The sequence below is a fragment of the Stegodyphus dumicola genome, chromosome 10 (genome assembly GCF_044657685.1).
Source record: "Stegodyphus dumicola isolate Sdum_Otavi_A_Nest chromosome 10, ASM4465768v1".
In the NCBI taxonomy this organism is placed as follows: Eukaryota; Metazoa; Arthropoda; class Arachnida; order Araneae; family Eresidae; genus Stegodyphus; species Stegodyphus dumicola.
Genome location: NC_140777.1, coordinates 68816898 through 68844002, shown reverse-complemented (window position 1 = coordinate 68844002; position 27105 = coordinate 68816898). Strand labels below are relative to the sequence as shown.

At 32.5% G+C, this 27105-nt stretch overlaps 1 protein-coding gene across 1 annotated transcript in view; it reads right to left on the bottom strand.

Annotated features, from left to right (window-relative positions):
• Window positions 1–26451, bottom strand: part of LOC118189550 (protein pangolin, isoforms A/H/I/S-like) — a 434015-nt gene extending 407564 nt beyond the window's left edge. The window contains exon 1 of the mRNA XM_085825057.1: window positions 25938–26451. Within this exon, the coding sequence (XP_085681183.1) occupies window positions 25938–26087 (150 nt within the window). The 5' untranslated portion in view covers window positions 26088–26451. The remainder of the gene's footprint in view (window positions 1–25937) is intronic.
• Window positions 26452–27105: the final 654 nt, after the last annotated feature.

The following is a 27105-nucleotide window of genomic DNA, read 5'->3' as shown; positions in this document are numbered from 1 at the left end:
TTCTGAAACTGTATCTTTAAAACAATCGATAATTTTTCTGAAATGATCCTATTTTTAATATTTGCTTGAGAGATACTTTGATAAACAGCATTCCAAATCACCATTGTTCCTGTTTTTTTCCTTAATTTTATTTATGATAATTTTACAAATTATAGCTTATTAGTTTTTAGTTTTTATTTATTTTATGATTAGCAATAGTAACTAGGAATTAAGTTTGTAAGACCTATATTAAAGAGTTAAAGAATATTTCTATATATCAAGTTTTAGTGTACCAGATATATCCTTAAAAAGGTTTTAAATGCTACTTGGTAATACTCGAAAGTGAATCTGTTTCTAGGATTCTTTTGTTTATGAATTGTATCCAAAGTAACATATTCCCCAACATTTATTATGCCTTGACAAATTTTAGGGTACGGTTTGAACACATTTTTCAACTAGACAGCTTTGTTACCTGTACACAACAAAATACGGTTTTTAGCTATCAGCGCAACTGGGAAAAAATTTGTTGAATGTCCTTTTTTAAAATTGCCCTTCCCTTCCACATGCACACACACAAACAAAGAGTGTATTTATATTTATGAAAATTTGATAAATAGAATCTCATATCTCTTTAAAGAGAAATTTAGGGGAAATTATTTTGATTACATGAAATTCTCTTCAGTTCCTGTTTATCACGGGAACAAGCGGAAGAAACACCTTTTACTTCCAGGGCCCACAAGTGGCGATAAATTCGCTGAACACTGGTAATTCGGCTCGGGGCTCGAATTCTGGCGAACGGCTCGCTGCATGGGAGTTTTCGTTGTTTTCGCCATGTGTAACGTATATACGAACCAGTTTCCCTTAGAAAGTCCTCCATGAAGGCATCCCTCCCGTTAGGCAGATAGCCCTCGAGTGCTTTGCCATAATTAAATAAACCAAACCAAACTAAACCTTTTAATTCCTTACAAGTTAAAGAAAATTGAAATAAAAAACTTAAACATTAGTTGAATGTTTCTGTGTGTTGTAATTGAGCAACCTACTTTATCGATGTTCAAATGAAATAAGCGTGTTCATTTAACGGGAGGAGAGGTGTCTGCATTTATAGTTCTTACGATAAATTTATTTAAAATAAAACTGGAGTATTCTTCACATTTTCGCTAGAAAACAGCGAAATTTTTTTTTCCAAATATGATGCTATATTTAAATCTGTTTTTATTGCATTCAATTAAGAATGCAAAATTTAGTTCAAATTCCTAGATTTGCGTAAATGTAAAAAAGCGAAGTGAGGAGGAAAAAGTGTATAGTGTTTCGCTAGTTTGAATAACTGAAAATCCCTACTGAATTTATCTTCTTTATGCTTAGGAAAAAAAAGTATCACATTTTCACTAAAAAATTCATCTCAAATGAGATATAAATCTTTCTCCAAAGCGCGCGTGAAAAATATTTTCGTTAAAATATGATATATTACGAAATTGCATTCTTTTTTCCTTACAACCAAAATTAATTTCATATAAAAACACGGTGATAATTTCACACTGACATTCAAGTTCTTCCATTTGAATTATTACCTAAAAATGTAAAGAACATTAATCGTGAAACCCTAAGATTTTAAAATGAACACGTATTATTAATTATGCTCGAAATTTAAAGCAAATAATACTATTACGGAAACTTCCGCATTTTTTCAAATCTCCATATTTCCAGAGACAAGAATTTAAACCTACTGTAGAAATTAGAGGCGAGTAAAGAAATGTTACTTTCACTCACTTTGTGTAGCATATAATATGAAATATAATTTAATGCACTTGTTTTTATTTGCATGTATGCAAATAAGGCAAAAACTGTAATGAATTTTAAAAAAGGTATTAGCTTTAGTTTATAAATACGTATACTTCATACTCTGAATCTGAAATGGCTTACCAAATTTTGCTTTTGTACCAATATCTGGAGACTTTCTAACAGTATACTTTATTTATTTCTAACAGTATACTTTATTTATTTCTAACAGTATACTTTATTTATTTCTAACAGTATACTTTATTTATTTCTAACAGCATTTTCTAACAGTATACTTTATTTATTTCTAACAGCATTTTCTAACAGTATACTTTATTTATTTCTAACAGTATTTTCTAACAGTATACTTCTAACTGTATACTTATATTTAATTAGGTTAAATTATATCACAATTTATACAGTTTACAGCTTCATTCAACTTAAGAAGTGCCTAGTTTAAAAACTTTCTGGGGCCCTTATCATACAAATAAATATTTTTGTACAACATACCTTTGTCTAATTTTTTAAATCATATTATAAGGTATTTCTCCCGCCTTCTTAGCATGCCTTCGTAGTGTAGCACGCTCGGCGCGTATTCGAGAGGCCCGTGGTTCTTTGCTCATTTTTTCATCTCCCCTACTTCCAAAACATACTTAAAGTCTCTACAGTGGCGCCCGAACTAAAAAAAAAAAAAAAAGGTGGTGAATGACGATTCTTTGACCATGATTTCGGTGAGCAGGATTTTGCGATTGGGTTCCCTAAAACCCCAATCGTCCTTTAAAAGGGGGTGTATATAAGGTATTTCTCCCGCCTTTTTAGCATGCCTTCGTAGTGTAGTGGTCAGCACGCTCGGCGCGTATTCAACAGGCCTGTGGTTCGAATCCCGGTAAAGGCGTTGGTCATTTTTCATTTTTTGGCGTTGGTCATAACGTAATGTATCCACAGTATACCGGGAGGAAGGGTGGGAGACATGTTTGATTACTGCAGAAAAATTAATTTTAGCATTCGGTTACCATATTTTAAATGATGAAGATAAAGAGTGAAATTTTCGATGTTGATTGGTTGAATAGCGGACAATGCACAAATTTTTATAAACCAGTGAAAAAAGGCATGCATCTTTCTTTAGCCCTTAGTTTGCGGGTATAAAATTCGCAAAGATTTAAAAACACTCAAACTTTTCCTTCCTGCGAAATAGATCGAAAGAAATCCCAGTTTGTGCCTATACAATGAGGCGGTCCCCATGTATAATCAGGATAAAAGATGAACATGTTATTCACGGATCCCACGTTAAGATAGTTAAGCTTGTAGAGTCATTAGATTTTTCTTTTGTGTGTGTGTATTTGTTTATTTTTATGTGGCAGGCGTGAAGAATGAGCAATGCTCTTCTCGGCACTCGAACCCTGGACCTCTCGAATACGCGTCGAGTGTGCTTTTGTTACATCACGAAGGCATGCTGGAAGGAGGGAAAAAATACCTTATAAGCTGTTCAGTTCAGCAGAAAAGTAACACTGGTTACCATAACCAATTACGTATGCAGCAGTCTTTTAAATACACATTCGTAGTGTCCCCCCAAAATTGAACTCAAGTAATTTTTAGCATTTCAAAATCTAACGACTCTTCAACAATCTTATGTAAAATTATATGAAAAATTCAAATTTAGAATTAAAAAACATTACCAAAACTTAAACGAATTAAATCTCTGTCAGGGTATCCAAACACTAAAATGTTAACATTCCAGTTTTCGAACTTCAGCTCGAAATAATCATAATAAAGGAGTTATAATCAACTCATTTTTTTTTTTACATATCTCCAGTTCTTCCACTATCGATATTTACAAAATATCGCTTCCTGAAGTGATTATGTTTTTCAGTGGCATTCCCATCTACGAACTACTTTTATAGTCCGTATTATTTTGTGCTTATTTATGACATGTCAAAATTTTATCCGTCTTTTTAATAAATGAAAATTCTATCTTAATTTTAAAGCAAGGATTGAGTATATTCACTAAAGACTGGATTAAATACAAACTGCATAAAATATTTGTTTATAAAAGTATAATACCTGTATATGTTTTCCTCCCCCCTTTTTTTTTAATTCTGATAAAATTTTGAGGGAGGAAAAAATCTTTAAAAATTAAAATAAAAAGAAGCACGAAAAGCACGTAATTTAATTTTAAGTGAAAGAAATGATTTCCATTGAAAATTTAAAAAAAAAAAAAAAAAAAAAATCACGCATTTCACAAGTGGGATTGAATGTATAATGCTGAAAGTAAATGACTTCCAAAAATATTATTTTGTTTTCATCTTTTCTATAAAAAGATATGTAAAGCAATATCTTCCTGAACATAAATTATATTTGACTCTTATTTTCTATATCAATAAACACAAAAATCTGTAATTTAAAGGATCAGTTCTATGTAAATAAAAATATTTTCAATTTGATAACAAACATTGTCAGAGAACCAAAGGCTGAAGACTTAACATTTGCTGCTGACTACTATTTAATCTACATCTCTGTCGTATCTAATAAAATGATATTGATTTTTAAATCCAAACTTTATTTATTATAAAAATATGAAAATAGCATTTTAATGTGAACATTGCATTTATTATTTTATGAATAGTACCATTACAGTTCTGTCTAGTTTGATAGACAGGTAGCGACTACGAAGAGTATATTCAAGCAGTTCATCTTGAATTTGATTCTTATTTTACTTTTGCTCGCTTCACAGGCAAAAAATTGCACTTAAATACGCTTGCACACCCCTCCCCCCAAAAAAAAATCTGAAAGCTTTCAGATTTTATATTACGCTCAGATGGGTTTTTTTTTAACGTTTTGTGTGTTAACTTTATTTATTAAATATCATGTTCTTCGCACTTCAGCCCCATTAAACTCAATTCAAGATACCTAAATACATCATATCTCCAGAATTTCCGCTAGACAGTCTCGCGCGCTGGAGATAAAAAATGATTTTCTTTCCGTACAGTGCTGCCATTGCTCGCTTTGAAATCGCTGAGTTTGTTAATCAAACATTTGAAGTTTTACAACATTTCGAAAAAGATAATAAAACAAATTTGAAATTCAAAGGTGTCCATGCTCGGGTGGAGACTTACGTTATTCAGAATTTGATGTCTCTAGGTACCGTCGGTTTTTGACAGTGCGAGAAACATACATATATTCATGCAGATTCTTTACTATTTAATTTCTTTAAATATAATACAGGACGATAACATTTGGTGGCAACAATTTAAAAAGCGATACGCCGTTTATAGTGAACCGACGCAAAATGCCATTTCGAGACTAATAACCCTTCTGGGGTAACGCTTCTTCGGAGTAAAATAATAATAATAATAATAATAATAAAGCATTAGTACGCATTTTTTTTATAAAAAGCAATTTTCTAAGGAGATATAATTAAACACTGCTTATTGCATTTTAAAAGAAAACTACATTCATCAAGTGTTATAAATGGGGAAAAATTAGAACAATGTATTGACAAGACCTTGGGTTTGCAGTTAAAGTTTTACACTCATAAAGAATGAAAATAAAATTAACCGGTTTTCTCCTTAGATTCACAAATTAAAAGTCACTTTATTGCAAAAACTAATAAAGATAAAAAATAGAATAAAGAAATCATTACATTTCCTTCCTAAATCTTATGGGACCAATCGAATTCGATGATCGAGAAAGTCTTCAGAACAATATCAAATGTATTTAGTGCAACCAAGTTAAAAGCGACAGTTTAATTAAGCAAATTTCCTGATCATTTCAATCTTCGAAGAGATCTTAACCAAAAGTGTGAGTGCGCACGAAATTTCGCCGACTCTTTAGAGTTGGATGTTTTTAGTCTACTCGAACGAAGTTTCGAAGGGTAAGTAGTAGTAAAATTAAAAACGTATTTTAACTTACTGCTTTTAAAATGCAGATAAAACTTTCTGTTTCTCAGTTGTTCAAGATCAATTTTATTCCTTGAAAACGTTAAATTAAATTGTATAGTCTCATTCGCGAATTATGAAGAAGAAAGACTAATGCCATATTCTCTCAAAATATACTCATTTTCACGTTTTAAAATAAACGTTATTTATTAATTTTCCGACTTTACTAGCGCGGTAGTGGCAACACAAAACGGAAGAAAGGAAGAACACGAACAGAGTGAGGAAGCATGTTAATTATGCTTAGTACAGCAGAAATCAAGAAGTAAGAACAAAAATAGACAAAGATCGTCATCAAAGAAGGTGTTCGAAATTACGACTGCGAACCCCTTACATCTCCGGCACACGGAAGATCTAATGTTCTGGAAAATACCGGCCAAGTCCCGGACGCGTAATGGCAGACCGCACATTGAGTTGAACAGTAAGCGAATTTCGCTTACTGCGCATGCTTGATGCTGTACCTTTGGCGCGGGGAGAAATATTGGCGACCCTACGTTAGCTTATTCGTGATCTCCATGGCTGTCGAGTGTGTTCGAGTGATGTTTACAACTGCAATGTTGTGGAACTTTGCTAATTAGTTATTTTACCGTCCATGCCGATTGCACTTGCTTATTTTTCTAATATATGTTTCATTTTAATTTGTCAATAACAGTGCATTTAATATTTGTTAACATATGTTCGTAATAATTCGTTATTTAAATGTAATTTGTTTACATGTTGCAATTCAGTAATTGTAAACTGGAGTATCTCGCTTAGTTTGTTAGCGTATATTCGCGCTTTTATTTTCTCATTTCAAAGAATTTAATAACTAGCATTAAAGAATTGTAAAATTTCTTCGGTGTTATTTGCAAGCACTTGTTATATTCCTCAGTGTTTCTTTATGTATGTACGAATGGAACGTATGGTAAATCCTGAATTGTTTTTATTGCTTAAACGTATAATGAATAAATTTTCAACTAATATATCCTAAATTTCAGTCTTTTTCTGAACGAAAATTTGTACAGTTCCAAAGGAATGTGCAGAACTTCATAGGTATTATATTTTACATTTTGAATGTAAACACTGCTTCACATTACTTCGCAATAATTTCAGCTTTCTAGTTGTTTGAGCAGTATAGCAAAAAAATAGTATTTTAACACAGTAATTAATTTACATTTACATTATACTCTACGAAGATTTAAACGCCAGATTTGTTTACAATTAGATGGCGATACATCTACCATATACCGTATTTATCTTCTTTTCAAATCGCGCCAGCATAGTAATTACGCCAAATTGTTTTCTGGGCATGCGCAGTATGCGACATTCGTTTAACACTGTTCAACTCAATGTGCGGTCTGCCATTACGCGTCCCGGACTAAGCAAGTAACAGCTGCCACGATGCGTGCAACAAGTTGCTCAGCATTTCTAACGGTGATTTTGTACAGCAATGTCTTGACGTAATCCCCGAGAGGAAGTAGTAAATGCAAGTAAGGGCTGGCGATCTTGCTGGCCAAGGCACTGGACCACCCCTACTGATACTATGTTGAGGATACGTTTTGAACATCTTTGATGACAATCGACTGTTTTTGTTCTTATTTCTTCGTTTCCGCTGCACTAAGCAAGTAATAAACATATATTCTTACCCTGACCTCGTGTTGTTCCTTTCTTGTGCTTTTTGTCATCGCTACCGCACCAGGAAACCTATCTCACCTGAAAGTTTGTAACCGATTTGCTGAAACATAATCATTATTTCTGCTTATTTTTTAAAGAGAACATAAATACTAGTTATCAGTCTAGAACAGCAAGTTTCAAACCAACTTTAACGATTTTACTTTAGGTTAGATCCAAGAAACCGTCATTTATCAAGCATTTGAAAACATTTCAAGATCGGAAATATATTTTCAGACTGGTCTTTCTCTGTTTCAATATAAAAGTCTATTAGTTTTTAGTGATTTAGAAACAATTTTATTTGACCCTTTCAGAATAACTGTAGCCACTAATTCTTTCTCAACTCTGTCGATCTTAATGACAAAATGGATACTGAAAACGTTATTTAAACTTTACTATGATGATCTCTATACAATATGACAGAATACAGTTAACCATAAATGCATAAGCTGATTGCAAAACTGCAAGCGATATCAAATTAATAAATTAAATAATTTTTTTCAGAAGGATTTTTAAAAAACGCTCCTATATTTTATTCAGCAGTGAACATTTTTTTTTACAACTATATCGTAAATAAAATCTTTATGATGAAGAAATCAGCAAAGAGTAGGTATAGATAAAATAACAAGGCGGCGTTGAGCTAAAAAACTTGTTTTATGTTTTCGAATTGTCTTTACTAGTTATAAATTTTTCCATTGTGATTTAGTAAGATATGAATGTGGGAAATATAAAGTCCGAACGATCGTGATTAAATATCAGAATATGGCATCGACACATCAGGCGAATTCAAAGGTTTTTCATAAACATAAGAATCATACAAATCGATAGAATGTAGTCACATTTTAAAATAATCCTGCGGTCTTCGAAGTAGCCACGAGTTAGTACCAAAAAATCCTAATGTCTGTACAAGGTTTATGATAGCGTCATGTATCTACATCCAAATACCCCTTTTGAAAATTATTTTCACAATAGTAAAATATATTTCTCGAATTTTCCTTTCATTGGAAACGAAAGATGAAAATATATGTATGTAGATATATGCATCTAAAGTTAATATTAAATAGGAATCAAACCAAAGAAATTCCTCCACAATATTAATAATTGCAACCGTGTATAATAAATATGTTTAACACAATATCTAAACAAATCGAAATTAAAATAAGAATTCATAGTAGAACAAATTCGAAAACTATAAATGCGAAAGGGAAAATATACAAAATAGTAAAAATTAATCTCCATTTACTGGAACTCCAATACAGAACTCATCATGGGAAAACGAATTAAAGCTTCATAAAAGTCGATTAATATGTTTCGAAAACATGTTTCGTTCCGCTGGCTCATTTGAGATTAAAAACCGAAAAATGTTACAAAGACGTATTGTACCCCGATTACGTGAAGACTTTTAACTTTTGTAACCTATATTTCTCCTTTTCCTCAACTTTGACCAGTTCTGTTTTCACGTTTTAAGATTTTACAGAGGACAGCATCTTTTAGAAGTTTCTTACGCCGCCATTTTGGAGTTCACGATCACCCCCTCCTCGTTGGTGATAATTTTTACAGACCGCACCCAACGTTGGCGCCCCCGCACACAAAGTTCAACAGGATAGGATACTTTGAACACATGTTAAAATACTTAGTTCTGCTGCTGGACACTTTGAACCTTATCACATACTTTTTCCAAGAACTACAAAATTTTTTCTTTCTCCAGAGCAGCTTTGAATTCTACTTTCTTTTGCAAGGAACACAGTTTGGTCGTCTTAAGAATTCAGTTAGTCTGCGAAGAGAAGATCATCTTAAATATTCAATAAATTTGCGCTTTATTTTATTTTATTTTATTTTATTTATTTATTTATTTTTTTTTTTCAAATAGGTTTTCAGTTTTTAGCTGCTTAAGGCTCAGATTAGATTTTATTATTTATAGAAATCTCTATGTACAGTTTTTCGTTTTCTTGATATTAAAAGTTAGTTTAGCATAATCGGAGACCACCCAATTTTTGAGTTTTGTTTAATTGACAATTTGGTTTTTAAAGTATATTTGTTTACTCTTTATATGTAATTGCTTTTGAATTTTAAATTAGCATATAATGGTTTTATTTTTATTTTTATTTATTTATTTTTTTGAGTAGTCAGTTTGGCACAGTGTTATGTTTTATTCTTTTTTCCAAGTGTTTCAGTGTTTAGTGTTTCGAAAGCGTGTAGGAAATGTTAGCTTAATTTCTTTAATAAATATTCTTCACTTATGCTAATAAATCTTTATTCTCGCATTACTTACATATCACTGAGACGATATAACTGAAAATACAAAATTACTATGCGCACTTCAGAAAAACATTACCGTTCAAATCGGCTTCCACCAAAATACTCTCTGTTGCCACTCACGGAAAATATATTTAAAATAAAATCAATGCGTTGCGCTTACAGGAAAATTCTGGTACAATTGAGATTTTATTTTACGGTTATAAATGAATTTTAATGTCTTAAATGAAAATTTAATTGAATCTTTTATCGGTTTTTGATCTCAAATGAGCCAGGAGAAGGAAACATGCTTTCAAAACATATTAATCAGCTTTTATGAAGCTTTAATTCATTTTCCCTGGTGGGTTCTGAACTGGAGTTTCAGTAAATGGAGATTAATTTTTATTTTTATCATTCTGTATATTTTCCCTTTCGCATTTATATTTTTCGAATTTGTTCTATTATGAATTCTTATTTTAATTTTGATTTGTTTATATATTGTGTCAAACCTATTATATACGGTTGCAATTATTAATAATTCTGAGGTATTGCCTTGCTTTAATTCCAGTTTAATATTAACTTTAGGTGCTTAAAGTTTATTCTACTTAAATCTTCGGTGGTAATATTAGCACAGAAGAGGAAAGTAAAAACTTTTTGCTAATGCTTTAAAGTAAATTTGATACTGCAGTTCCAGAGTATACAAGTAACATCAAGTAAAAACAATAATACAATACTACTACTAACGGTGATTTTTATTGTTTAAAAATTGGATAACAAAATCATTTAAAATAGTCACAGTCACAACCCTAACTAAAATGCCTAGTAACTATGAACAAGCAGCACTTAAGCATAAAACTAAAAATTCAAATTTTGTTCTTTATTGCAAAACAGAAAATAAAATGAAGATTGAAATTTTTGTAGCAGACATTTTAGTAATACGAAGTTTTAATTCACCAAAGAATTCAGCTCGCATATAATAACATTATTCATGTAGCACCTTGATATTATTTTTAATTATTTTTAAATAATAACTATTAATCCTAAGAAACAAATATGTACTTAAAGTTTAAAAACACAGTCTGTATGCAGTGGAATCCGTTGAAGAGTATCTTGAGACAATTCATTTTTCTAAATATTTATATTAAGAAAGAAATATATAATTAAAACTGCTGCAGAATTTTGTTAATTTTCTAAAACAATCAAAATTAGTGGCAAATATTCTGGCAACACAAAGTTGAAATCCGTTTCGATTTAACTGCGTGTGTGATGAAATTCGCCCGAGAGTGTCTTCAGAAAATTTCTTTTTCCGAATATACATATATAATGTAAAAAAGAAACTTATATTTAACATACTGAAGACAGAATATTAAAAAAAAAAAAAAAAAAAAAACTTTTATCAGGTAATATACAAAGAAACTGGACTCGCGAATATTCACCAGAAATCTTCGAAAGGCACTGTAATCAAACTGTGATCCATCACAAGCAAAATATTCTTTAATCGCTTGCCGGAAGAATTCAAAAATTCGATTTAAATTTAGATGCGGCGTCATGCCCTAGGGGCAACAAATGGCGGTGCTAGTATCTATGACCGATGAGATGGACGATAAATTTACAGTTCAGAATATTCAGAATTCCAAAAGCGAGTTAGTAAATAGTACTTAAGATGGGATAGAAAATGATATTTGGCATCGTGCCGGGGAATTCATTTGCCCAAAAGCGCCGGCATTACTTACATTGTCTATATGAAAATCGTTAAACAGCTAGGATAAACTTACGCCCAGTTGAGGGGGGAAAACGAATTCTTTTTTCAGATTTATATCTTTATTGGCAAAGCAATACTATTAGGAAAGTGGAGGGAAAATTTTCAATGATAATAGCAGAGATTTATTGGCGGTTTTATTAAAAATCTATACTATTAAAATCTGTACGAGTTTGTCTGTGTAGTTGTTTGTTATCTCTTCCTCCGGAACGGCGAGGAGTTGAGTTTCGAGAGAGGTATTTTCGGATTCCAAAAATTCGTGGGAAGCCATTTCGACCATTCTCATCTTCGTACGACTTTAATCACCCGAAATATTAATTAAAAACTCTGATAACGCTTATTTCCGCAGTCATTTTTCCGAGTGGCAACAGTCTTGCACGCTGGAGATAAAAATCTGCTTTATTTCGAAAAGTGTTGCCACTGCTTGCTTTCAAATCTTAGAGTTTTTTAATAAACAATTTCTAAATTTTACAAAATCTGAAATAAAAATAGCATTGCCAAACATTAAACATATTATTATTATATAAGGTCATATTCTGACGTTGAAGAAAGCATGTGATTCATTCAAGCACGCGTCATTGTTAAGTCGAAAATTTTTCCTTAATATCAGCATTTTAAATAAATAGCTGCTGTTGGCAACTTCTTTGTTTCAGGTAACCATAACTGACACGGTATGTTATTGCTACGTTAATTCTTTTATTGATACTGAGGAAAAGTTGTTATATTACATTACATTTAAATCATGACGTCATAAGTATACCTACTAACGTGAAGTGTCCAAAAGTTTTGTTTCCTGGTTTGGCAACAAAAAAATTATTTACGAACTGGTTGTCTGCTTGGAAAGAATGAACTGATTTCAGAACTCATATTGAAATGTTTTTGTACACTTGCTTTTCAGGTGTACATAGAACTTTGGTCGGAGCTAGTAACTTTGTATAAAGCACAGTAAATTAATAGTTCATTTTATTTTCAATTTTTCAGTACATAGAACTTTTAAATATTCTTTGGCTGCAGCCCGATAGTTATCTTTAACGTATCTCCGCTCCGCTACAAAAATTCCAAAACGAAAGTTGACCTTTCTGTATCGAAGAAACGGAGACGTAAATTTGCTTTTCGTAATTGATTTTTCCTCATTAGAAATAAAAATAATTATACAGAATCTTTATTTATACACATAACCCTAGAAAAAAGGTAGCATATTACTATTCTATTCAAAAAACAGATAAATTCATTTTAGCTTTCTCTATTTTTATCCGAAATAAACCAAACTATGCTTTACTATGAGCTTAATATGTAACTTAAGTAACATCCTTTTATTAATCGGAAGTGCGTTTGGCCCTGTGCTAAACACTGGTAATTCGAACAAAGTTCGAATACAGATGAATAGGCTGGTTGCATGGGTGTTTTAGGGCCTAAATAGCTATGCACTTATGTTTAATCTGTAGAGAATTAAAAGTCCTCGAGCAAAGGAAGATAAAAAGAGATACAGTATCATATTACTTATGTAACATTCTTCAAACTGGCGTCGAAGTGATTGCGCCACGTAATCAAAATGTATATAAAAATGAATCTAATATTAAACGAGAAATTTCAGAAATCTTGCAATTAAGTTAAGTTCTCTGCACTGAAGACTGTAACTAATTTAGCCATCATTATCAAATAATCAGTGAATACATAAACAACAGCAGTCTGAGTACCCGTTTCGATAAAAACTGAAGAAGAAAAAGAAAAGTTTCTCATAAGACTCTAAAAGTGCGTTTGTTTAGTCGAATACAGCAAAGCATGCGTTCGGTTATTGCACAAAGTTTAAGGTTTGGTTTAGTTGATTAAGGAAAAGTACACTGAGGCTATCTGCTCAAGGGAAGGAATGCCTTCGTGGAGGACCTGCTACGGGAAATTGGCTCGCATACGCACTACACATGGAAAAAGCAACGAAAATGCCCACCCAGCCCGTTCGCCAGGAATAAAGCCGAGGTCGGAATTACCAGTATTCAGCGATTTTACCGATCAGCCGCTGGTGGAGCCCATTAGATTTAGGTGAGGTTATCTTATGTAAATATGGAAAAGCACGCCAGAGTTAGAGATCCGAGAGAAGAAATGCCTCCGTGGATGTTTATCTAAAGGAAAGTGATTCATATTAACATTGCGCAGGGAAAAAACGACAAAAACCAAGCATGCAGGAAGCCCATTCGCTTGGAATCTAATAGGTCAAACTCCTAGTATACAACGGTTTTGATCATTCGGAGAGTGGCGAAGAAGTACATTAGAGCTAACTGCTTAAAGCGCGAAATGCCTTCGTGGTGAATTGCGCAAAAGTAGCTAGTATTCACTTTAAACTTGAGCAGAAATACATACAACCAACAAGTTCACCGAGATTTGACTGGAGTCAAATTAACAATGTTCAGCGATCTTATCTGCTCGGCCGCTACTGAGCATTAGCTTTCTAAGGAGAGATTTACTTTAGCGGATGATTTTCTTAGCGGCACTAGCCTCTAAGCGCAAAGGCATCGTACTTAAAGGTTCGTATTGCGCAAAGGTTTCGTTTCTCGTATTCAATGTACACATAAGTAGGCCACATAGCCACGAAAACACCCATTTGGCCTATCTGTACGAAACTTTAAATGAATATATACTACTTTTATTTCATGGTACTACCTAGCTGCTATAAAATTCGTATTATTAATAGATAATAATAAAATGATGATGATCATACTGATTCCAGTGCTCAGAAATTTGAGCAATGACATCATTATGATCGAATAATTGGTAGAATGAGAACGCATTCGAAAGAATAATAATATCACGAAATATTAAATATAGACTTAATTGTAAGGTTAAAAGTTAAAAGCTTGGATTCACTGTTCATTTAATTTTCCGCACTATTTTTTCAAATAATTAGATATCTATATAGTGTCTAAAAATTAAAGCATTTCTTAGATCCTTAAAAGAACGCATATTTTGTCACTATCTCTTTTATTTACACACTATTTTACTTACAAAGTGATAATAAAAATTACTAGTCTAGAAAATGCTCAAGATCACAACGTAAAATATGACCAAGAGCTTCTACAATATTCGTCCGTTATAACGCTGATACATATATCGCAGCTTCGGATATTATGAGGCCGTTGGACGTATAAATAAAAAAAAAAAAAACACATATAAATAAATATGAATCAATTAATATCCTTCAGAAAAGTTTAATTACCGTCAAAATCTTTTGAAGACTTAAAAAAAAAAATCGATTTGTTTAAAAACTATTGCTTGATTTTTATATTAAAAAAAAAAAAAAAACTCTGAAAGGTTTGAGATTTTAATGACGTTCAAAGGGACTTTTTTTTTAACATTTTGTCTGTTACCTTTATTTATTAAATATCACGTTCATCGCACTTAAACCATAAAATTCAGTTCAAGAGCAATATCGCAAAATAGTTTTAAATTGAGCATATGTTTAGAATTTCCGATACAGAGTCTCGCGCGCTGGAGATAAAAATGTTTTTTTTCTGTACAACGTTGCCATTGCTCACTTTAAAATCCTTCAGTTTCTTAATCAAAAATTCTTCAAAGTTTTACAAAATATGAAATCGATAATAAAACAAATTCCAAATTTCAAATCTGGGCTTCCACATGCCCATATTCGCAGTAGGCTTACGTCATTCAAAATTCGATGGCTCTTTGTACCGTTGTTTTATCGCAATACGAGAAATATACATACATTTATGCAGATTTTTCATTGTTTAATTTCTTCAAATATAATGCAGGACTCTAACATTTGGTGGCAACAGTTTAAAAAGTGAACCGACATTTATAGTGAACCAACGCAAAATGTCGAAACGAAATTAATAGTCCTTCTGACAAATTGCCCCTTTGGACTAATTATTAAGAAGTATATGTGTAGTTTTTAATTCTCTCAGTTTATTACATTTAATTAATAAGATTTATAGCTTTATAATTTTAGATGATAAGATATATGTTCCCATGCAAGATTTCAGCACTTTCAGACCTGGAAATTTGTCAGGCACGATGGTGTATGAATGCTGTGACACCATAATGTTAAAAATGAAAAGCCTAAACCATTACTATTATCAATAATGTTTTCAAATAAACCTACTTCTTCTAGTAATCGGAAGAAAGCAAGGGCATTTATGATAATAAGTAGGTACTTAAGATTAAAAGTTCCGAAAAGACTACTTAATCTTTATCACTTACAGTCCACTGATTAAGGAAAGCTTCTGCTTGAAGAAATGTTACACTTGCCCTTAAAATATGATCCCCTTTCCTCTAACTGTATACACTATAGAGACGCATGGTTACATAATACATTCATAAATGACAAAATCACGTGTGCTTACGTAAATAAATTTCAAATTAAGATAGTGAAATCGAACCTATTTCTGTATTTTTAGAATTGAACGGCAGTCTGCGAAAGAAATAATATAATCAAATGCATTACACATTTGCAATACCCAACGAAAAAAAGAAGTTTTTAGTCATTCTATTATGCAAAAAAAAAAAAAAAAAAAAATTTTTTTTTGTTTTTAGTCCAAAGGGGCTTTGTCTCTGAAGAACTATTGTTTTTGTTTTGCGATTTTGCGTTGAATCACTTCACCATAAATGTCCGTTTCACTTTTCAAACTGTTGCCACCAAATGTTAGAGTCCTGCATTATATTTGAAAAAATTAAATAATGAAAAATCTGCATAAATGTATGTCTATTTCTCGCATTGCGATAAAACAACGGTACATAAAGAGCCATCGAATTTTGAATGACGTAATCCCCCTACGAATATGGGCATGTGGAAGACCAAATTTGAATTTTGGAATTTGTTTTATTATCTATTTCATATTTTATAAAACTTTAACGAAATTTTGAGTAACAAACTCAACGATTTAAAAGCGAGCCATGGCAACACTCTACGACGGGAGGAAAAAAAATCTTTTTTATCTCCAGTGGGCGCGGAACTGTGAATCTGAAATTCTAAAGATAGGCTCATTTTAAAATTATTTTGCGACATCGCTACTAAACTGAATTTTATGGTTTAAGAGCAAAGAACATGATATTTAATAAATAAAGGTAACACACAAAACGCTCAAAAAACGTCCCTTTGGACGTAATTTAAAATCTGAAACCTTTCAGATTTTTTTTGGGGGGGGAGGAAGTTTTTTTATTTTATTTTATTTTTATTTATTTATTTATTTTTTAATTATTTACTTGATAAGAGAAATAAAAAACTTAAAACCATACTCTGTATAGCCAGTCAGCTTGCAGTTGCTCGTCGGGTAATGCTCAAGAGACATATTTCTCCTTACGAAGCAGAAATTATTGAGTTATCATTATTTTATTAATTTTTTATTCTACTTTATTTTTCTTTTTAACCCAAAGGGGGCGATAGCCTAAGAGGGCTATTAGTCCAAAAAAAGCGGCATTTTATGCCGTTTCACTATTAACGGAGAATTACTTTTTAAATTGTTGTCACCAAATATTATCGCCCTGTATTATATTGAAAGAAATTGAAAGGTTTAAATTAAAGGAGAAAAAGGTTTCCCCACCCCCGTAGAGGGTTGCCATTGCTCGCTTTTAAATCGTTGAGTTTGTTACTCAAAAATTCGTTAAAGTTTTACAAAATATGAAATCGATAAAAAACAAATTCCAAATTTCAAATTTGGGATTTCAGGTACCCATATTCGCAATAGGATTACGTCATTCAAATTCGGATGCCTCTAGATACCATTGTTTTATCACAATGCGAGAAATATGCATATATTTATGCAGATTTTTCATTATTTAATTTCTTCAAATATAATGCAGGACTCTAACATTTGGTGGCAACAGTTTGAAAAGTGAACCGACATTTATAGGAATCCTACGCAAAATGCCAAAACGAAAGTAATAGTCCTTCGGGACTCAAATCCCTTTGGACTAATAAAGATTCTGCACAAATTTATGTATATCTCTCGCACTGTGAAAAAAAAATCATCGATACCTAGAGCCATCAAATTTTGAGTAACCTAGTCCTGAACAGCATCTGAAAGCCCAAATTTGGAATTTGTTTTATCATCTATTTCATATTTTGTAAAACTTTAAGAAATTGGTGATTAACAAACTCAACGATTTCAAAGCGTTCCCTTAACATTAGCATCGAGTGCATTTTCAAGTACGGATATTTTATGCGCGAGGTTTCTTTAGGGCGTCAGCCTAGAAGGGCTATTAATTTCGTTTCAGCATTTTGCGTCGACTCATTTTCAGCGTTGATTCACTTTTCAAACTGTTGCGACCAAATATTACAGCCTGACTTATATTTAAAGAAATTAAATGATAAAGAATCTGCATAACTGTATATATGTTTCTCATTTGTGAAAAAAAAAGCTACCTAGAGCCATCAAATTTTCAATAATGTAATCCTCGACTGAATATAGGCGTCTGGAAGCCCTAATTCGGAATTTGGAATTTGTTTTATTATCTATTTCATATTTTGTCACACATTAATTTTAAGTGTGAATCCTAATCAAAGCTCCAAATTTGAAAAACGTAAAAGGGAAAATACTACGTGTGCATCTTTCTTACCATCAAATTTGCCGAGCGGGGGAAAAAAAAAAAAAAAAAAAAAGGATCTTATGAAACTTTGGGTTATTTTGCGATTACGTTTTCCATTACTGTAGTTTTAAAATCATGTTGAAAAATGACGTAATCACAAACGAAGCACTCTCACTTAAGAAGTAATATCAATAGTTTTTCTTTTCCTTTCCGCAGAGGTATTATTGTTATAAAATATTGGGAAGAACTTAAATTATAAGTATGGTATCTATTGTAAACTAAGAAAAGACGACAAAAAGAACTTGAGGGAATGCAGTCTTAGCATTTTAAATATTAACAAATCCGTCAGAAATTTATGCGATATTAGTCGTCGATTGTTTCATGCAAATATTTGTTCTATTCGTAATTTTTAAGCGATTTTTGCCGAGGTAATAAATATGTGGTAACAGAACTACCTCTTATATAATTACCATAATGCTGCAAAAATTCGTAATATCAATAAACAAGGCGCTCAGTTTAAAAGAAGGCTCATCTGTGAAACGCAACTAACAAACAGTGTAGAAATTATGTCAATGTGAGGTCCTCTTTTAAAGTGAGCGTTCTCTGTTACATATGAATGTATTCTAAATGATATCAATTATATTATTTTATATGTATTACAGATATTATAGATGCATTATTTAAAAAAATTAACTATTAATCTGGGCGTTTATTTCTTTTTAAACCATTCAGTAATTAAGCTAACAATCAAAACTTGAAATATAAATTTAAGATTTTACGTATACAGTAATATATGCTGTACTCGCCTGGATGATAAACGGCATAGTAGCGTAATAAAGCAGCTTAAAAAAATAGGTAAGACTCTACTAACACATTTCTAGCGTCAGTAATTATGGAAAAAAAAATTATGTAAGCTAGCTTTCTGACAGCTGTTTAGTCTTAACTAGATATTCTATTAAGTAATGAAAACTTTTTATTTTTTGACTTAATATTTATAGTCTTTGAATCAGACCCTGGATGCCAAAATAAATGGATTTTTTTCAACGATTCCATGCGAACGGACTGACTGCATGGGAGTTTTCCCCATGTGTAACGTAGTTATGAAGTGAGATAAGTCGAAACAACACAAGAAAGTATTCTTCTTCTCATTATTTACCTCAATGCCTGCTCCATGCATTTTTACCTGTTTACCTCCATTTGTTCGTATAAATGAACAACAAATTACTTAATAAATACTGAAATAATACTAGCATGTACGAATACTGAAATTCTCTTTAAGGTATTCTGCATTACGGATTATAATAACGATAATTACTATGATAATTATCTAAATCCATGGGAAAGGAAATAAAAGTCTGTCGCCACATTGCATAATCCGTTTTTGTTGTATTCAAATTAAATATTATGTATGTATATATCTTCAAAATTAGATGCTTTTTACTACGTATCCATGATTATAAATGCATCATATGATTATGTGCATTACATATATAAACTTCGCATAACAATATGCACTATTTAAATGACTACATAACAATTAAGTGCATTTTTCTATTCATACGTAAATAGAATACAGCCTGTTGAAAAAAACAGCAATGTAAAGAACAATAATTTTATCATGAGCAGAACGTTTGAGAACTGAGAATGGAAAGAATGTGTAGTGATAACCAAAAACAACCAAAATTATAAATATGCATTTAAAAAAACCATAGTCCAAAGTGTATAGACATGATTACTTGATACCAAAGCTCACAATATCTATGTGAATCATAATTCACCTACAAAGTTTTCTACCTTGATTTTGCCGCTGCGAGAATTATAATTCCAAATTTCCATTCTAAGCAGTACGCGGTGGACCTTTTCACCTGCAAAATTCAATATTCCTAGTCTTAAAAGGGCTTCGAAACTGTTTTCAGTAATGTTTGTGTTAACCAGGTACATAAAAATTATGATGATTATGTATTTAAGTAACTCATATTCACGTTATATATGAGAACAACCATGAAAACGTCCAGTCAGTCTGTTTGTCAGATTCAAATTCCGGCAGAACTACCCATTATTAGTGGTTTATTCTTATTGACGGCAATAAGCTTTTGTTTATTTTGACAAGGAGATTGGGCACCGAAACTCATTTTGTATTCAACATGAAGCTTCGTTTGATTATTTTTCCATTACCTAGCTTTGTAGACTTAAAATTATACAGTGTTAAATTTCTCCCCAAACATGAAAAGCAAGTGAGCAGTATTTCTACCAACATTAATTAAATAATAGCATTGAATATTATCTGTAGCATGTTCTTTGAGTTTACTATTTGCACCGACCATATGGAACTGTCGATGATCGTCTTATGGAGGTTTTAATATATTTTAAATAGAGATATCAATTTTAAAATACACTCATGTCCATAAATTAAGGATAATGCAAAATCAGGCAAAGGAAGAGTTAGAAGCAAAACAAATTTGCCTTATTTGTAAAGCTTATTTATTAAACAAAAGGTAAAGAGCAAAAAAAGATTCTATAGGTTTGATATTATTAAAAAAAATAGCGATTTTTTCTCCCTGGAGCAAATTTAAAAAAAAAAAAAAAAAAAAAAAAAAAAAAACTATTTGCAAAAAAACCAGTATTACATGGTTGGTATGATTGTTAATACCTAGTATGTCTCCCAGACGATGCAATAAAGTCCGTACAACGCCTAAGCATGCTGAGTATCAAATTATCGATCTGATCTGGGGGATATTACACCACTCAAAAAGCAATGCTCTCCGAAGTTTCGGTAGACATGTAGGAGGAGGTTGACGGGCTGCAGCTCGCCGGCCAAGCATATCCCACACGTGCTCTACTGGATTCAAGAATGCTGGCCCGTCCATACGGGTGATATCCTCCGATTGAAGGCATTCGCTTACGATGTTTGCACGGTGAGGACGGGCGTTGTCATCCATAAATACAAATTATGCGCCCATGGCGCCCCGAAAAAAACGTACATGTTGTTCCAGAATGACGTCCCGATAGATTTGGCTTGTCATGGTTCCAATTAGAACATGCAAGTCAGTTCTGGAATCCAGAATAATTCCACCCCAAACGAGCACTCCTGCACCACCGTAACGGTGTCGTTCAATGATGTTTTCTTGGTGGTAACGGGTACCTGGAGAGAATCAGACTGCAAGCTAAACCTGGACTCGTCGGAAAACATCACACAAGCCCACTGCTGCGGTGTCCACAATGCATGCTCTCTACTCCAGGCTAACCGCAGGGGACAGTGAGTTGCAGTAAGTGGAACGCATCTGACAGGTCTACGATCATATAGACCAATCTGCCCTAAGCGTCTGTACACGGTCTGCCTTGAAATTGTCGTACCAGTGGCTGAAGAGAGCTGACGAGACATGTCTGAGGCTGTACTCCGCCTGTTTCTTTTGGCAGTAACTGCCAAATACCAGTTCTCATTCGGCGTTGTAACTCTGGAGCGACTTGTGCTGTAACGTCTACTCACATTACCGTCATCTTGGAATTGTTGCCAAAGCCTGGAGATGACACTCTGGGCAATTCCAAGTTCGTATGATACTTCCAGTTGGGTACGCCCACATTCCAGACGGTCGATAATTCTACCACGTAAAAAATCATCCAAATGCGTCCTTTGTGTCATAACTATTCGGTTATTGCACTGGAATGCTTATAAAGCGCCTGCGAACAATTTTACTTCTTTGCCTGTATTCCTTATATATCACTCTCTTACACTCTCGTCATTGTGACGTACCATCGATGTCATCTGGTTACTTCCTAAAACTTGCATATGATTCTCGAAGATGTGTGTAGTGATTTTACAGGTGATATATTTATTTTAGAGTTCGATTTCCGCGTGACTCCGAATTATCCTTAATTTATGGACATGAGGGTAGTATTTTTAAAGATCTTTTTCGAATTTTGAAACTGAAATGTTAAGAAATGGAATACAAAATCTGAAGTGAATGACATCATATAAAAACTTTAACATGCACGTCTAAAAATAAATGGGATGCTAAAATGAAAAAAAAAAAAAAAAAAATTCAGAACTACTTAGGGCACGTGATCATAATCCTATAATTGTCTCATTATCTAGTTGTTAAAAATGTGTAGTTCCTTAGAAAATTTTAACTTAAACAGCTTGGTTCACTGAAAAACTAACGGATAACGATGAATGTAAGAAATGTGGATCCATTTATGTAGAAATCTATATTAAAAATGAAAACTTTCAGATTTTACATTACATCCAAAGGGGCGTTTTTTTTTTTTTTTTTTCCTTTAACATTTTGTGTGTTACCTTTATTTATTAAATATCATGTTCTTCGCACTTAAATCATAAAATTCAGTTCAAGAACAATATCGCAAAGTAATTTTAAAATGAGCATATCTTTAGAATTTCTGATACACAGTCTCGCGCGATGGAGATAAAACGTTTTTTTCTGTACAAAGTTGACATTGCTCGCTTTGAAACCGTTGAGTTTGTTAATCAAAAATTCGTTAAAGTTTTACAAAATATGAAATCTATAATAATACAAGTCCAAAATTTGGGCTTCCAGGTACCCATATTCGCAGGAAGATTACGTTATTCAAAATTGGATGGCTCTAGGTAGCGTTGTTTTATCACAATGCGAGAAACATACATACATTTATGCAGATTCTTCATTATTTAATTTTTTTAATTATAATACAGGGCGATAATATTTGGTGGCAACAATTTGAAAGGTGAAACAACGCTTATCGTGAATCGACGCAAAATGCCAAAACGAAATCTGGGCAAATTGCCCCTTTGAATTAAAAAAAACTTCTAAAAGTTTTTAAATGAAGAAAACAATGTAATTTGAATTTTTTCTGAGAATTTTTTGTAAATGTTGATACTTGCGACATAAATATATCATCGTAATTATTTTTCCGTTCACTTGATTAAAAACGAAAAGATTGATATTTAAAAAGCCCGATAACTACATTGTTTTAAATTGCAGTAGAAGCGCTTACTAACATGTAATCATCTTGCACTTCCTTTAAAACGAATTTTATTATTGCTGATAAAATAGAAACAGCGGAAATAGGAATGTCGTAATAACTGATAACTAATATTTTATTGTGAACTTATCATTTTGGAAATTGGCAACATAAAATGACTCAAGCAAAAAAGAACTACAAGGTAGTGTAAATAACAGGAAGTCGAATGATATAAAATTGTTGCAGCAAAATCTTTGCTTTTTCTCTATGTATGTACTCTGTCAAAATAATAGTTTGATAAAATTATTTATTCTTTCTTAATTATATGAGACAAGTCAGTATAAATAATTATTTTGTTTACAAAAAAATGTTTTTTACGCTTAAAAAATTTCAGAAAAGTAGATCTAAAATATAAAATAATGTTTATAATTGTATTTTTAATTTTGTCACTGTAGTGATTAAAAGGGAAAATTTGCATTTTAAATTCTAAAATTTAAAAATGCAATATGCATACACTCTAAAGTAACACTAAAATTTATTCCCCTATTCCATCTTATAGTTTTGTTTTATGTTTATTATCATTTTCAAAAAACTTCTAAATCAGAAATTTTATAAAACAATATTATATATATTTCAATTAAAATCTTCTAATAATCAAAATTGTCACTTTTAAAAAATGACTATAAAATGAAATGCCATTTAAAAATTGTTAAATTCTAGGTTAAAATTTTAGATAATTATTTTTTTAACTTCTTAACTATATATCTTTATTGTGTCGTTACACAATAATCATTTAAAATGAACTTATCATAATTTATTAGTGAATTAACTTTCTGCAGGTCGATTTAGTAAACGTGATTAACAGATTTTTAGAAACAAATGTCAAGTTATTCAAGATGCATCATAGCTTCATTACTATAGATAAGTTAATGATTAATTCTTTAAGCAATAATTTTTTGACAATTTCCCAGAAATTATTTACTGCAATAATTTGACAATAATTGATAAACTTGACAATTTATTTAGTGCATTTAAATCCCTAAATTTAGAAGGTATGCAAGGGTAGGGAATTAAGACTGTATTAAATTCAGTAAGAAATTAACTTCTTTAATTTATTAACTTCAAATTTATTAACACTTTACGGCTCTTAATGAACTAATCATGTACTGCGGGATTAGCATGCTACTTTAAGAAATAGTGCATACAATTTAACATTCCAAGCTTTTCTTGATTTAAATACTTAACATGTGTTGTTGCATTACTAGATTACATCAAGTAATAAACAACTTTCGGTTCACATAGATGCAGAGGACTTACTTAAAAAATAAATGAAAGAATTTAGAACTGCTCGCCATATTGTGGCTACATATATATTGTACTATAATTCATAATTATTATTATCAGTTTATTAATATATGAAAATTTATGTTTTCGTAATTCGTCACTTTTCAAAGCATTAAATAGGTTATGCGTATTGATTATAAAGTAGCTTCTAAGCAACTTTATTTGAGAAATTCATTCATTTGTTTTGAGAAATTCATTCATTTGTACTGTACAAAAATTTATTTCCATATTCTATTCCTCGTTGAATTAAATTTTAAACATTTTTGCAAAAATTACAGGGTTGTTTTTTTTTTCCCTCCTATTTGAGAAGATACTCTTAAGTATACTGCAGCATTTTCTCAAATATTAATACAAGCATGTGCAGCGAATTAGACACACAATTTTTTGAGAAACTTTTTTTTCTTCTCCTAACAGTATAATATTCATTTCGTTAGTTCAGCCAACTTCTTCGGGATTGCTACATCTTCCGGTACACGTCTATTATCAGGAACTTATTTAGAAATGTATGTAGCACGTGTATATGTGTGTGTGTATACACACACATACATACATCATGTGTGTATACACACGTACGTATATACACATGCATACATGAACACATACATCTACACACATACGTTGCATGTATACATATATTTCTCAATTCGTTCCTGATAATAGAAAAGCACCCTTCTTCCTTTCCTTTAAAAAAATAATTCCTCCTCCCCCCTTCCGAGGATCTTGATCGGTCTGAGGACATTTACCACATCCCGGCAATATTTCTGGTTTTAATATAAATATGAAAACTATAACCGTTACTAAATTTTAAGCGCAATGTTCTTTGCTACTTTGCCATAAATAAATGATCAGCCCAATCTTTTAATTAGATGATGCAAATTAGTAAATAAATAAAAAAAATACACACACACACTGAAGGTTCTCAGTGTATGTGTGTATTTTTTTTAACTGAAAGCTTTCAGATGTTTATATTACGCCTTTCCATTTGCACACACATACACGTTTCGAGAGCATTTGGGTTAACGCCCCTTTCGATTAAAAATATTTAAAAACAGCATATCTTTAGAATTTCCGATAGACAGTCCTGCGCACTGGAGATAAAAATGTTTTATTCCATACAGTGTTGCCACTGCTCGCCTTGAAATCGTTGAGATTTTTTATCAAAGATTTGTTAAAGTTTTACAGCATATGAAATAGATAATAAAACAAATTCGATATTCAAAATTTCGGGCTTCCGGGTGCCCATATCCTGGTGGAGGACTCTGTTATTCAAAATTTGATGGCTCTGGGTACCGTTGCTTTCTCACAATGCGATAAACATGGATACATTCGTGCAGATTCTTCATTAATTGATTTCTTTAAATTTCTTCAAATATATAATACAGGGCGATACTATTTGGTGACTACAGTTTGAAAAGTGATTCAACGCTTTTAGTGATTCGACGCAAAATGCCGTTTCGAGACTAATATCCCTTCTGGGCTAGACTAATAATTGTTTTTACGAATATTTTGAGATTAGTATTGAAATATTTTGATGCTATTTATAGAAGTCCCTCATTCCACCTGGTACCCAATTTTGAATGGAATTACCAGTTTCCAATCCTTTCATCCGCACTGACATTGACAGGACTAAAACATAGGAACGAAACAGTGTACGGAATATTAAATTTCAACCCAAAGAAATGTGTAGCTAGTAATATATCCTGTTGAAATCTCGATTGTACGAGTAAAATTCTTCAAATAAACATTGAACCAAAAGAAGCGTGCAAACTTACCTCCTCCCCTTCTGTGACAAGACTAGATTTCAGATCCATTAGATTTTCAGACGATCGGTTCTCCTCTTCATCACCTTCATCTTTAAACACTTTAATTTCGTCTGAAGAGGCGAGATCATCACCGCCGCTGGCCGCCCCCACGTGAGGCATGGCACCCCTTTCTTGACCGGCGAAAGAAACTCACCGCTTCGAATTTCAGAAAGAACACCAGTTTGGGGGTGCAGGCTGTCTTGCAGTCATCGTCTGTAACGGACCCGCGACAACGATTCCAGACAAAATATTGTTTAGACAGAAAGAAGGAATTCGAAAATAACGTCTGCGAGGTGGAGAGCTAGATAAAAGCGATGAAAAGTTCCCACACAAACGTTGCGTACGATCGCTAGGCGCGGACTGTTCATGTTTAGCTGGGATCCGATGAACTACCCCGTCCCCCTGCGCCCCACACCTTCGTTCCTCGTGTGTTTCGACCCCCGTGCAGCTTAGTTTCGTTCGGCAAGTGCCAAACCGCAACTTTGCCGGCGAATCGCCGGGCGGCCCGACTCGGCTTGCCCAATCGCAGCCCGGGCGAGGTTACCGTGCGCCGGTCGCAAGATAGTTTACCGATGTTTTCCGTCGCCAAGCGTCGGTCGCCAAATTCGTAGAAGCGGTGATAACCGTCAAGAGACGCATCTATCATTGTATCAAAGAGCCTTGAATCGGTGTCGTGACCCGGTGGCAATGTGTGTCGAGCGTATTTTGCTTTGCCCGAGCAGCTATTGCTTGGGATCAGAAGCTTGCTCTGAGTCCCCCCCCCCGTTTTGATTCATTCACGAAACAATATTCTAGATAAAGCACAACAAAACAAATATGTTATTTATAGAAATGGATTTTCACTGCACTGTAATCCAAATAATAATACAGTATTATCTGCTATTTAGATCTGGAAATAAAGTAATAGCGTACCCAAACAAGATCTGAGGTAGATATCTTCCTTCAGTACTTTCTTTACTTACTCGCATTTATAAATAATATACAGTAAGACCCCGCTTAACGCGGGGGATACGTTCCATTAAAGTAGAGCGTAATGCGAAACAGCGCTAAACGAGGCTATCTTTACATGTAAATATTGGGGTTAGGGAAAGATGGCTAGGAAATTGGTTAGGTATTAAATTTAAAAAGTACGTTTTTT